General features: G+C 44.4%; 1 protein-coding gene across 1 annotated transcript in view; it reads left to right on the forward strand.

The window, feature by feature from the left end:
- NFRKB (nuclear factor related to kappaB binding protein) overlaps positions 1 to 14,873 on the forward strand; it is a 114,201-nt gene that overhangs the window by 20,906 nt on the left and 78,422 nt on the right. Inside the window, exon 6 of the mRNA XM_030221018.1 lies at positions 8,674 to 8,747. Coding sequence (XP_030076878.1) covers positions 8,674 to 8,747 — 74 coding nt within the window. The remainder of the gene's footprint in view (positions 1 to 8,673; positions 8,748 to 14,873) is intronic.

Here is a 14,873-nt window from a genome sequence, read left to right on the forward strand (position 1 = left end):
AGAAAGCCTGGGATAAGTATAGAGGATTCCTAGTTGTGAAGAATGCATGGAAATAAATGTTAGGAACACAAAAACTGAGGGCCCTGTTTACTAAGCCGAACTGTAGGTGTGCTAACATTTTTAGCGTACGCTAAAAATTAGTGCGCTAACACTAGAGACACCCATAGGAATATATGGGTGTCTCTAGCATTAGCGTGCTCTAAATTTTACGGCATGCCAAAACACTAGTACGCCTTAGTAAACAGGCCCTGAATATGGAATAATACCTCTTTAGTAAACAGGCCCTGAATATGGAATAATACCTCTTCATTGGACTTAATACATTTTTTGACTAACTTTCAGGAACTAACACTCCATTCCTCAAGTCAGAAACAGATTAAGCAAAAAATCTCATTTGCCAGAAAATAAAACTGAGTCCTATTTTTTTTATTTATTTTTTTTTTTTTACATTTTGTCTTATTAACACTTGTCCCAAGAAGGCTGCAGAGTGGTTTCAGCAACATTCAAAAACATGAAATAAAGACAAGCATGACCTGTTTTAATCTGCCTTCTTTCACAATTTTAATAATACGAGCAATTGGCATTTTATAAGCTACCATTTGAATGATAGATACAGTAAAGGGGAAGGGGGTGCTGTATGTTATTGTGATCATAATGTATCAGGCAGTACAAATTTATGGTTCATAATATGTAAGAACTCTGAGCTCTGGATTTCTTTTCTTGTTAGTTCTGATATTTCTTATTTTAACTTCTAGTTCTCCTGGATTGTTCTGATTTCTTTAAGTATCCTGCTCATAATTTAACAATCTAGTCCCAAAAAGTGGTCACTCGCTGAGATGTCACTTTGATTTTATCTGTGGTGTTCAGTCTTATGTCTGTGTGAGTTAATTTTTGTCATTACCATCTGGCCTGCTGTCTCACCAATGTAGCATACTACATTAGAAGAGGAACACTAGGATTCATTTTTATTGAGTGTCTTTCCCATATTGCTAGCTGTGCAGGCTCATTTGCAACATGGTGCATTTCAGAAATTTGTGCCATTATATACTTGTTGAGTTCTGAAGCTAACGTTAGCAAAAAGTAAGCTTGTAAGAGAAAGTTGCATTGCTTGCTTGCCACTTAAAGTTTCCTGCATTGTCATGTTTTGCTCACTCTGCCTTTGTCTGTGGAAGTCGAAACTGGTCAAGAAGGGGGGAATTCTATAATTGGTACCCAAAGTTAGGCACTGGGAAGATCCATGCCAATTCTATAAAGGTGGCTTAACGCCAAGCAGTCTTTATAAAATAGTTCTTTGTGCAGATTCTTGCACTCAACTTTGGGTGTGAGGACTTAAATCTGCTGAAACTTGGTGTAAATGCTGGCATGCAACCAGTGGCAGTTAGTTGCGTAAATGACCCTACTCTATAATACTGTGCTTAATTTTGAGAATGCCCCAGACCTGTCCGTGCCCCCTTTTGAGTTGCATGAGAGACAATTTAGGTGTGCATTGTTACAGAACAGTGCATGGTGCTAATGAGTGTTAATTAGAAAGATAGATATAAACATACATAAGTACATAAGTACATAAGTACATAAGTAGTGCCATACTGGGAAAGACCAAAGGTCCATCTAGCCCAGCATCCTGTCACCGACAGTGGCCAATCCAGGTCAAGGGCACCTGGCACGCTCCCCAAACGTAAAAACATTCCAGACAAGTTATACCTAAAAATGAGGAATTTTTCCAGTCCATTTAATAGCGGTCTATGGACTTGTCCTTTAGGAATCTATCTAACCCCTTTTTAAACTCCGTCAAGCTAACCGCCCGTACCACGTTCTCCGGCAATGAATTCCAGAGTCTAATTACACGTTGGGTGAAGAAAAATTTTCTCCGATTCGTTTTAAATTTACCACACTGTAGCTTCAACTCATGCCCTCTAGTCCTAGTATTTTTGGATAGCGTGAACAGTCGCTTCACATCCACCCGATCCATTCCACTCATTATTTTATACACTTCTATCATATCTCCCCTCAGCCGTCTTTTCTCCAAGCTGAAAAGCCCTAGCCTTCTCAGCCTCTCTTCATAGGAAAGTCGTCCCATCCCCACTATCATTTTCGTCGCCCTTCGCTGTACCTTTTCCAATTCTACTATATCTTTTTTGAGATACGGAGACCAGTACTGAACACAATACTCCAGGTGCGGTCGCACCATGGAGCGATACAACGGCATTATAACATCCGCACACCTGGACTCCATACCCTTCCTAATAACACCCAACATTCTATTCGCTTTCCTAGCCGCAGCAGCACACTGAGCAGAAGGTTTCAGCGTATCATCGACGACAACACCCAGATCCCTTTCTTGATCCGTAACTCCTAACGCGGAACCTTGCAAGACGTAGCTATAATTCGGGTTCCTCTTACCCACATGCATACCCACATAGAAACATGACTGCAGATAAAGGCCAAATGGCCCATCCAGTCTACTCATCCTCTGTAAACCTTAACTCTTCCTTTTCCTAAGGGATCCCATATGCTTGTCCCACACTTTCTTAAGTTCTGATACAGTCCTCGTCTCCATGACCTCCACTGGGAGGGATCCCACACGCTTGTCCCACGCATTCTTAAATTCTGACACAGTCCTTGTCTCCACGACATCCACCAGGAGGCCATTCCATGCTTCCACTAGGCTTTCCGTGAAAGAATACTTTCTTAGATTCCTCCTAAGCATGTTCCCTATTAACTTCATCATATGCCCCCTCATTCCAGAGTTTTCCTCCTTAAGATGCCCAGATGTTACATTTGGGGTAATTTCAATTTCAAAGTCAATTTTGGGGTAATTGAAATCATCACCTATTAATATTGTGTTACCCAGTTTCCCTAATTTTTGCTTACATTTCAACATTTGTTCATTCTGGTCAGGTAGACAGTAGTATACTCCTTTCACTATCCTTTTCCCTTTTACAAATGGAATTTCTGTCCGTAAAGCTTCGAATATGTATTTTGTGTCCTGCAGAACAAACCCACATTAACAAAGAAACGACAACTAAAAAAAAATCCACATAACACCAATCATAGCTGACTCATACTAAATAATTCATATCGGCTACACCAACGCCAGATCTGTAGTAAACAAAACAACATTACTAACAGATTTGATCATGTCAGAAAACCTCGACCTACTCTTCATCAATGAAACCTGGATTCAGGACCAAAAGGACTCCATAATCCTAGATCTCTGCCCCCCAGGATATAAAATCGTTCACTGGACCAGAAAGGAAAAGAGAAGCGGAGGCATAGCATTCATTTATCGATCCCAGTTTACCATTGAAACCGTTGCTGAGTCCATAACACCACAATTTGAAATAGCCTTATTTAGAATCCACAGCAAAACCCTGCCTGATCATCTGAACTCCGTCCTGTTTTACAGACCACCAGGAAACTGGAATGAGTGGCAGACTACCTTCACCGACTTCATCTCAAACATATGCGCGACCAACTCCAACATACTAATACTAGGAGACATCAACCTTCACCTAGAAAACCCAACCTCCACTACTACACGAGAATGCAAGGATTTCCTCCATTCGTGGGACCTCACATGGCCACAAATGCAACCTACCCATGTCAAAGGGCATACCCTGGACCTCATCTCATACAAACTATCAGCAGACCAGAACCTAACAATAACAGATATTAAATGGTCAGAAACACCATGGACCGATCACCATAAACTAAACTTATCACTAAAATGACGGAAGAAGGGCTCCTACCACACACAACAACATACAACCTCACAAGTGAGGTGATTGGGTTTGCAGATGACACAAAGTTATTCAGAGTTGTCTGAACACATGTGGATTGTGAATAATTGCATGTGAACGAATGAAAAATGATGCATGTTGGGAAGAATAATCCGCATCGTGGTTACTTGATGCTGGGGTCCACCTTGGGAGTCAGCGCTCAGGAAGGGGATCTGGGTGTCATTGTGGATGGTATGCTGGGATCTTCTGCCCGGTGTGTGGTGGTGGCCGGGAAAAGCGGGTGGGATGCTGGGAATTATTGGGAAAGGGATGCAGGATAAGACCAATAATGTTATGGTGCCTCTGTGTCCTCCATGGTGCAATCTCACTTTGAGTATTGTTTTGAATTCTGGTCGCCGTATCTCAGGAGGGGTGTGGCAGAATTGGAGGTGGTTCAGAGAGGAGTGACCAAAATGATAAAGGGGATAGAACTCCTCCCACATGAGGGGGGAGATATGATTGAGGTCTGCGGAATCCTGAGTGGTGTGGAACTACTAGAGGTGGATCGTTTTTTTTTACTCGTTCCAAAAGTACAAAGACTAGGGGACACTCGAGGAAGTTACATGGAAATAGTTTTAAAACAAATAGGAGGAAATATTTTTTCATGCAACTGGAACTCTTTGCCGGAGGAAGTAGTAACAGCGGTTAGTGTATCTGGGTTTTAAAAAGATTTGGACTTATTCCTGCAGGAAAAGTCCATTGTCTGCTATTATGTCAGACATGGGAAGCAACTGCTTGCCCTGGGATTTGTAGTATGGAGTGTTGCCATGATTTGGGTTTCTACCAGGCACTTGTGATCTGGCTTGGCCACTGTTTGGGAAAAAAGGATACTGGGCTAGATGGACCATTGGTCTGACCCAGTATGGCTACTCTTATGTTCTTATGTTCTAACCTATAGCACCAGAGGCCAAATAGACCCGGAAACATTCTGGCTACAGATTTACAGTAACGAATGACCGACACAAACAGACTCCACGCACTATCTCACAAAATGGGATGAAAGATGCAGAAGCATACTACACGAAATAGCGCCCCTATGAACAAGAACCTCACGCAGACATAACACCATACCATGGTTCAACGATGATCTGAAAAAACTAAAAACACAAACCAGGAAACTCGAACGATTATGGAATAAAATAAAAGATGAACACACACTCAATGCATGAAAACAGACACAAAGAAAATACAAATACGCTATAAGACAAACCAAAAGGACATATTACAAATCCAAAATAGGGCTGGACTACAAAGACATGAAGAAATTATATCAACTTGTGAACAAACTACTAGACACCTCAGCGGTCACAGCAACCAATACAGACATCCCATCTGCCGACAAACTCGCCAAATATTTCAATGATAAAATCACTAACCTACGCAAAACGCTACCTCAGAACAACACTGACATTGAAAACTTCATCAATAACGTAGATCCAAACCATGGAGAATACCCGGCTGACCGAACCTGGTCAAACTTTGCGCCCCTCACTGCTGAAACAGTCACCCAGGCAATCAATAGGTTCTCTAGCACCCACTGCAAATTGGATACCTGCCCCAGCTACCTACTAAAATCTGCTCCTAACCGTTTCATAACAGATCTCACATCCCACCTAAACTACATACTCCAACAAAGTCTTTTCTCTGAGGAATACAGCAACATCCTACTCACCCCAGTCCCTAAAGATACCAAGAAAAAGGCAACCGAACTTGCCAACTACCGCCCAGTTGCATCTATACCACTAGTAGACAGACTAATGGAGAGCATGGTAACCAAACAGATCACCGACTACCTGGACATATTCTTAATATTACACGAGTCACAATTGGGATTTCGCCCCCTCCATAGCACCGAAACTGTGCTAGTCATTCTCCTGTCCAAATTCAAGCAGGAAATAGCTACAGGTAAAAGCATACTTCTATAATTCGATATGTCGAGCGCATTCGACATGATAAACCACAATAATACTACTAAGACTTCTAGACTACTTCGGAATTGGTGGGCAAATACTTAATTGGATCAAAGGTTTTCTAACCACTAGAACCTACCAAGTGAAATCAAATTTAAACATACCACCACCGTGGAAAGCAGCCTGTGGAGTACCTCAAGGATCACCACTATCACCAGTACTCTTCAACATAATGATGATACCATTGGCCAAGTCCTTAGCAAAGCAAGGCCTCAACCCGTTCATCTACGCAGACGATGTCACAATCTTCATCCCCTGCAGACATGATCTAACAGAAATCAACAACGAAATCAAGCTTGGATTTAATACCATGGACTCATGGGTAAACGCTTTTCAATTGAAACTGAATACTGAAAAAGCACATTGTCTCATCTTCTCATCTCAACATAATACTTACAAACCCTCAACCTTAATCACCCCAGAACACACCCTCCCTCTCAGACAGCCTGAAAATACTCTGTGTTACAATCGACCGCAACCTCACATTCAAGAGCCAAATGAATTCCACAATAAAGAAAATGTTCCACTCATTGTGGAAACTTAAGCGTGTAAACCTTTCTTCCTGAGGGAAATATTTTGCAACTGAATACAATCAATGGTACTAAGTCACGCAGACTACTGCAATGGAATCTATGCTGGATGCCAAGAACAACTCACCAAGAAACTCCAGACCGCTCAAAACACAGCAGCCAGACTCATATTTAGCAAATCGCGGTTTGACAGTGCCAAACCCCTCCGAGAAAAACTGCACTGGCTCCCAATCAAAGAACGTATTACTTTCAAAATATGTACCCAAGTCCCAGGATACATGACAGGCCTTATAGACCTCCCACCCAGAAACGCAACCAGATCATCTTGAACATACCTAAACCTCCACTACCCAAAAAGCAAAGGACTTAAATACAAAGCAGCCTATGCGTCCAGCCTCTCCTACATAAGCACACAACTATGGAACGCACTACCAAAAGTTGTGAAAACAACCTACGACCATCTAAACTTCAGAAAATCACTGAAAACCTACCTGTTCAAAAAGGCATATGCCATCTATCCAACATAAATACCCACACTCTGCAACACAGAAAAATCAAAGCTTGTAATGGACTCTTTATAACCTTCCCTCTCCTCAACCCCCTTTGTATCTGAAACACAATATACTACTAGTACTTAACATTTCTAGAGCGCTACTAGGGTTACGCAGCGCTGTACAATTTAACAAATTACTCGACCACAATATCAACTTGTATTTGTTTCTTTACTGGACTGGCTCACGCCTTCACGGTATTATGTAAGCCACATTGAGCCTGCAAATAGGTGGGAAAATGTGGGATAGAAATGTAACAAATAAATAAATAAATAGTCTATGTGATTCAAGAGAGAGAGAGAAAGGGTAGAAGCCAACAGCTAAGTGCACAAATGCACATACAAAGCACTGTTGCATACCTTAGAAAGAGAGCAAGTTTAACATTAATAATCGATTGTTAATGGCTCATTAACTAATTAGTTATGTGTTGATCTGGGATCTGTGCCCAAATTTGGGTGACCTTTATAGAATCTGGCATCCCCATTATTTTGATTTGTTTAACCTTTTATTTCCATGCATTCTAGTACAGGACCTTCTCTTAAGCAGGATATGAAACAGTAAAGAAACTTGAACTACTAACACAACGGTCACACTACTTTATCATAATTGCAAAGTAGTAAAGGGGAAGCTGAAGATTAACTAGGACATGATTTTACATGCAAGGCATGCAATCCATTGGCATCACTTGATCTTTTTGAGAGGGATTCTGGCAGTCCAACAGGAGGAGGGAAGCCAGCAACCTGTCTGTAGGAGCATTGAGGCTTGAATCTTTATTTTTTTTTTCACCTTCCAGGCCCTCCTTTCTGGTAGCACCCTCCTGTTCCAGGTCCATCCCCATGCTTATTCTAGTTTCTGCCTTCCTCCCCCACAGAAATCTGAGCAGGAACAGGAGCTTTCTCTCTGCTCCCCACTGTTTGCTGCTCTCATCCTTGCTCAACTTCACTGTCTCCCTGGGCAGTGGCAAACAATGGTGCCACTTCTGTGTTGTGCCCCAGTGGCTCCCTGCTATTCTCACTAACACCACTGTAGGCCTTGGATTATTTGTGTAATAGGAGAAACTGTGTCAGAATGCGTGTGTGACCCTGCTTCTTCATCTACTTGCCCTCACTGGCCCAGCATTCCAGACACTATTCCTTCATGCCTCTTCAGGCCCTCTTTCCCTGCCCTGATCATCAAAGTCAGGATTCAGGATCCCCTCTTCCCAAGAAACCTGGCATTAACCACTGGAGTAAGTTTTGCCACCGGAGTCAGTTTTGATCACCTGTTTACGATTTTATTTGCGCTTCCCAGCAGGTTCTGAATGAAGTTTCATCTTTAATTTTTTGTTGTGGGAGGGATTGTTTGATGCAAGGAGCAGGGGAGTGAGAGAGAAGGGAGGGGGCCTTGTAGCTCAAGGTAAGGGGATTTGAGAGAGAGAACTGGTGGGGATATGATTGCCCCTGGCAGACACCTGTGTGCTATACTTTGTCATTGTTCCTTCGGCCCTTTTGGATCCAGGGTGGCCCCCACTTGATTAATGAAGACTACTGCTCTAGGAAGTAAATTGGACAGACCACTAAACCTTAGTCTTTATCTGCTATCACATCTTCTTGCAGATGGCTGTACAAGTATATTTATATCAAGACCAGTAGAGATCAGTCAGATGACCCCTGTGGCTATGTGTAATTAAGGGATCGCTTTCTCTTCAAGAAAAAAAGGGGCTCATATGGGGAAACACCATGATAGCACTGGTCATTTTTCCATTTGTTTCTCACTAGTTTGTATAGTTCTTATTTTTCTCTCTTGGCCAATAACATACTGTGTCTGGGAATAAATCTTTTGTTGTTTGTTTTTGCCTGCTAAGATAAACCAGAGTTTGGAGAGAATGACTTGAAAATGATGATGAGAAAGCATCGGGAGAAGCGGAAACGTCAACCTGTAAGTGATTTGGGAGCTCTTGTATCTCCTGGGACTCAGTGATTGATATATATAGAGTGAGCCGGGCTGCACCCAGTACTAAAAGAACCTTTGGGGATCTTTACTAAAGCTTTCTCGAGTTATCTGCAGCAGGGCCCATAGGAATTAAGTGGGCCCTGCTGCAGATAACTGAAGTTAAGCTTTAGTAAAAGACCCCCTTTGTGAGGTGGAAAGTCACTGATTTCTCAATCTGTAGTGTTCCAGTAAGGTTGCCACATTCCATTTTCCAAAATTCAGTGCTTATCTGGAGACCCCAAACTGGGATATATTGTCTGGACGTTAATGAAACCACACAAATTTATGTCATGTCCAGATATGTTATCACAGTAGCTTTCTCATGAAAGGGAGCAGAGAAAGTGTTGAGCTGCTGTCTATACCCTTGCAGATGAGATGATGTCAGGCAACATTGTGTAATGATTTGGGCTAAACTGTTAACACTTGCTCATACTGCCTGCCCTGTTCTCCCTGTCATCCCAATTACTGCTTTTGTAGTGCATTTTAACGGATAATTCCATTACATAGCTTCCCACTATTTCAGAACCTGTGGGATAGTTATGTCCATCAACCAGCAGGTGGAGATGGAGAATTAAAAACTGAGCTGAGACATATCTCTCTTGGCATCCGGTCCAGCGCCTCAGTATTTTCTATCTCCAGCAGGTGGATGGACACACTTTTCAGCCCTTGGTTCTGAGTGATTTGCTTCTGATCCAGTTGGTCAACTGGTCCTCAGTTGAGCTTTGCGGGTGACTTGAGTTTGCAGAGTCATATCTGGAGGTCTTCAGATCCCTGTCTCTGGTGCCCCGCAAATTTACTTATTCCCTCCCTTCACCTCTCCCCGTTTCCTGTAGAGCTCTCATTTTCCAGCACAACAGCCTTTAAAAAAAATAAAATGAAAGAGGTTTGCTGTAGAGCGTGGGACAGAGTATCAGCCCTGAGCCTTCCTTATCTCTAGTAAGACTTGTGGAGACTGTGAGCTTTGGGGGAGCAGCCAGCAGTGGTAAGTCTGAGTAAAATTTGACTGGGCTGCAAGTTCTACTGTATGCAGAGGAGGGATCCTGACTCATAGCTTGAGTCACGTTGTGCTGCGCTGGTGACATTTGGGTTGAATGTTGACTGGGATCAGCCGGCATTGGGATGTGGCAATGTGTGTCAGCTGGGAATCCCGTGGGACGCAGTGGAAATGGCAGCAGCACATCTTTGGATTTATCACGGCATCCAAATATGCCGGGGACTTCGGGCTGTCCTGCAGGGCCAGTGCGCAGTTTGATGCAGGAGGCTGCGGGAACGGGTACCATTTTATTGGGGCCAACTGGCAGTGAGGAGCAGCCTTTGATCATGTGCGGAGCACAGATGCCATTTTACAGCCTTGTTTCTTTCATTGCATTCAGCTGCATCTTGTTCTTTGTTTTCTCTGGAGTTAATATCGCTCCAGGTCTATTTACTAAAATAGGGACAGTCAGAGTTGCTGCAAGGTGCTTCAGTTTCTCGCCCCGCTGTTCCTCTGGCTCTTAAAATAGCTCATTTAGACCTTCAGGATGGGCAGGTGAGGCTATCTCTTCTCCCTCCTATTCTGATGTGGCCTCAGTCTATTCAGATGAGCAATCGTTGAAGAGACGTTACAGGAGGGAGATGATCTGAAAGTACTGAGGTTGTTTCAGAAAGAGGAGATTAGTACTCTTATTTCTGAGGCACTGACGGTGCTTTCCATTGAGGAGCCACCTTCTTTGACATCAGGAGTTCCATCTTTGTCGATCGTGAGGGGGCTTAGAGGTCCTTCTATGGCCTTCCTGATGCATCCAGACATTCAGGATCTGATTATAGCAGAATGAGTGTCACCAGATGACGGGCTGATAGTGGGAAGAACCAGAGTGGGCTCCCTGGTTATGGTGGTGACTAAGAAGACCACCTTGCCAATGAAAGGGGGCATTACCCTATAAGACCTACAGGATAGGAAGCTAGAAGGTCCACTGAAACAAGCCTTTGGAGTGGCCTCTTTGGGCCTTCAAGTGACAGTATGCAGCTCATTCGTGGCAAGAGCATGCCTGAAGTGGCATCAGCAGTGAGCAACACAAGATGGGTGCCGTAATGCATAGCTGGAAGAGGGGTTGGCCTACTTGGCGAATGCTGTTTTATGACATTACTAGCCGTTGAGCCCGTAAAAACGGGCTGGTATAAAGGTTTTCCTCCCCCCGCGGTCACCACCGCTCCCCTCCCCCCGCGAAGTCGCCACCGCCCTCCCCCCCCTCGAAGTCGTCGCCGCACTCCTCCACCTGGTCCGGGCCCTCTCTTCACTTCTGAACTTACAGATCCATTCGCCGAACGCAGCAACGCACATCAGCTGAGCTGCCCTTCCTTCTCTGCCTGTGTGTGTCCCGCCCTCGCTGACGTTACGTCACAGGAGGGCGGGGCCACAGGCAAAGAAGGAAGGGCTCACTGCAGCTCAGCTGATGTGCGTTGCTGCGTTCGGCGAATGGATCTGTAAGTTCAGAAGGGAAGAGAGGGCCCGGGCCGGGTGGAGGGGTGTCGCGGCGGCGACTCCGAGTGGGGGGGGGAGCGGTAGCAACGTCGGCGGTGCAGTTTCCCTCTCTGTCCCCGCCCCCCCCCCCCCCGTCATCACGTATTGACGCTGGGGCGGGACAGAGAGGGAAGTCTCTACTGCGCATTTGCAGTGAGTACGGTCACTCGCCGTTTATATGTTTGATGGGTTATGGCCTGCAGTATGTCTTTGGCTGTCACCCACAACTCTGGTTGCAGCATTGGGCAGAGAGAGGGTATAGTGTCAAAATCGTGTCTAGTTAAACTGCTCTTTTTGGGGCTAGTGGCTGTTTGGAGAAGATCTCACTAACTTGGTGAAAGAACTGAGGGAAACTAAGCCACAGCGGTTGCGGGCGGACAAGCCGAAAGCTTCTGGTCATCTGAGTTCAAAGGGCTCTCGATCTTATTTCGAGACAACAGATGTTACTGGCCTGGTCATCAGCAATGTGATCAGAAGTCCTGCTTTCAAGCATGCCAATCTTCCTTTCATCTGGACAGGAAGTCCTCCTTTCTGTCAGCTAGAGTGCCCAATTCCTCCAGAGCTTCGCAGTGGATGCGAGGATGGTCCACTGTTCTATCCGATGGGAGGACATCTTTAGGAGTTTCTGGAAGAGTGGTCCAAAATCACGTCAGACCAGTGGATTATGGATATTGTTACAGAAAGTTACAAGGTGCAGTTCTCCCTGCCCGGAATGCCCATTTTCTTGCAGTCTCCTTGTCAAAAGGGAACCAAGGCCATCGAGGTTCAGTCCACCATAGATTCCTTGTTGGTGCTTTGGGCTATTGTTCCAGTTCCCCAGGCCAAACAGGGACAAATCAGATACTTCATTTACTTCTTGTTCCAAAGAAGGAAGGCAGCTTTCATCATGGTCTTAGATCTCAAAGGTCTAAAACCGCTGCCTCTGAGTGTCCCACTTTCACATGGAGACACTAAGAGCAGTCATAGCTATATGGCCACTGCATCATAGGGTTTCTGGGCCATCACTTCCACTTCAGGGCTTTGCCCTTCAGTCTCACCATAGCTCCAAGAATGTTTACCAAGGTTATGGTGGTGGCGACCGTACTTCCTACAGCACCAGGGAATCAAAATTTGTGCGTTGTTTTATTCGGACAGTATTTGGTGCCGGACAAAGTTCTCCGTTTTTTGCAGTTATTGTTTCGGAGGTCAATTTCGAGAAGAGCAGAGTAACTTCATTACAGACCCTGAAGTATCTGGGTGCTTACATTTACATGAGACACTTATACCCTGCAAAGTCCGTTTAGAGCTCCATGCAGTTTACAGTAATATAATGTTATTACTTATTGAATACTGAAATGTTTTAAACCGAGTTATTGCTCTAACATTCAGTGACAAAGCATTCTATCACTTGGTGGACTGAAATGAAAAAGGACAATTGAAAACAGATCTATAAGTGAATCACTTGAGGCTGGGATATTGCAATAATAATGTGAGTCTATTCGACACACCATGGGAGGGGATCTTCCTCATGGAGCTCAGGAGGTCGAAGCTGGTTCAACAGATTAGTCTTCTCCTCAGTCAAGGGAGGCTCAGGATCTGGGACTACATCCAGGTTGTGGGGTCAATGAGAGTGGTGATGGAAGTGGTGCCATGGGCAAAGGCTCATATGAAGCCATTACAGGAATCTCTTCTACTACTACTACTATTTAGCACTTATATAATGCTGGTCTCTGGGGTCACAGAAGTACGAACCTTCATCTTCCTTGGACGTTGCTTACGAGATGGTGATTTTAGCTCAGGTAATTTGACCATTGGAGCTCCCTTTCCAATAGCACAATCGGAGGTGGTGACAACAGATACCAGCAAGTCAGGTTGAGGAGCTTATTACAAATTCCATCTGGCACAGGCCACTGGAATGGAATAGAAGTCTCAGTGGTCGATAAATCGCTGGAGCTCAGGGCAGTGTGGAATGCCTTACGTGACTTCACTCTTGCGGCTCACCCAGACTCATTCGATTCTTGCAGGGAGCAGGGTGCTTTGCAGCCTTCCTTTTCGTACACCATGTCCAAATTCGAAACCTTAATTTAGCCTTATGGGCTCTTCAGAAGCCTTCTTTTGAGCCACTCCGGAAGGCCTCCTTGAAAAATCTTATACTAAAGACGGCATTCTTGGTGGGTGTTGTAGTTTCGGAGTTTCAGGCTCTCTCCTGTCGGGATCCCTTTCCTTCACTTTTGGAGGCAGGAGTCTCTCTGTGCACGGTTCTTTCCTTGTTTCAAAAGTGGTATCAGCATTTCACCTCAACCAGTCTGTTGTGCTTCCATCCTTTTGCAGAGGCTGACAAAGAGGCTCGGTATTCTTCCTTGAAGCTTCTCGATGTGTGTAGAGTCCTCGCAGATATCTGGAAGTCACGAATGAGTTTTGCAAATCGGATAGACTGTTTGTGCCTTTGGTACATAGAAGCCTGGCCTCATGTCTTCCAAGCCCATAATTGCTAGATAGCTGAAGGAGACTATTGCATCAACTTATTTGGTTCTGGGGAAGCAGGCTTCTAGGCCTTCTAGGCTCATTCTACTAGGCGTACAGCGACATCCTAGGTGGAGACTACCTTACTATCTCCAGTGGATATTTTCAAGGCGGCATCATGGTCAACACTGCATACCTTTGCCAAGCACTTCAGGGTGGACATTGTGGTGCGCTCGGAAGTCAGTTTTCGGCTTTGGTCCTCAGGGCAGCAGTGCCAGGATCCTACCCACTCTAGGGATTGCTTTAACATCCCACAGGTCTTGGTTTAGTGGGAAGCTACATAATGGAATGAGAAATTGGATTTACATGATAGTTTTCTTTCCATTAGTCCTTCTCACTATTTCAGAGCCAAGCCTGAGGTTTCTGAGGTGTTTAGTTGGGTTTGCAGTAATTGGTCAAATAATGTCTATCACCTTGCAAGGCGTTTTCCTGCATATCACTTATTCTTTACAAGTTGTCCAGGATGAGAGAGGTCTTCACATGGTTTAGCATGGTGTTTAAGGTTGTTGTGTTTATTCTGAGTTTCTCCTTACTGCTTTTCTACGTAAATACTGAGAAGCTAGACTGGATGCCAAGAGAGAGATGTCTCAACTCAGTTTTCAGTTCTCTATCGCCACTTTCTGGTTGAAGGTAAGACCCAATTTCTCTATTGGGGGATACATTTATAATTGCCCACATGATTGACCTAGTGGTTAGGGTGGTGGACTTTGGTCCTGGGGAACTGAGGAACTGAGTTCGATTCCCACTTCAGGCACAGGCAGCTCCTTGTGACTCTGGACAAGTCACTTAACCCTCCATTGCCCCATGTAAGCCGCATTGAGACTGCCATGAGTGGGAAAGCGCGGGGTACAAATGTAACAAAACAAAACAAACATGCATGTTTGTCTGTATGTACCCTCTCAGCTTACATTTTATGTTGTTTGTTAAGATATTTTAATGTGTGTTGTGTTGACTTTATCAGTAGCATACTGTGCTATAATGAGTACTGCTATTGTTACTACTGACGGGTATTGCACCCGCAAGAGAGAGATTACACATATGTCTAGGGCTCATAATACTCAGTCGCGGAT

Source organism: Microcaecilia unicolor, chromosome 12 (genome assembly GCF_901765095.1).
Source record: "Microcaecilia unicolor chromosome 12, aMicUni1.1, whole genome shotgun sequence".
NCBI classification, from domain to species: domain Eukaryota; kingdom Metazoa; phylum Chordata; class Amphibia; order Gymnophiona; family Siphonopidae; genus Microcaecilia; species Microcaecilia unicolor.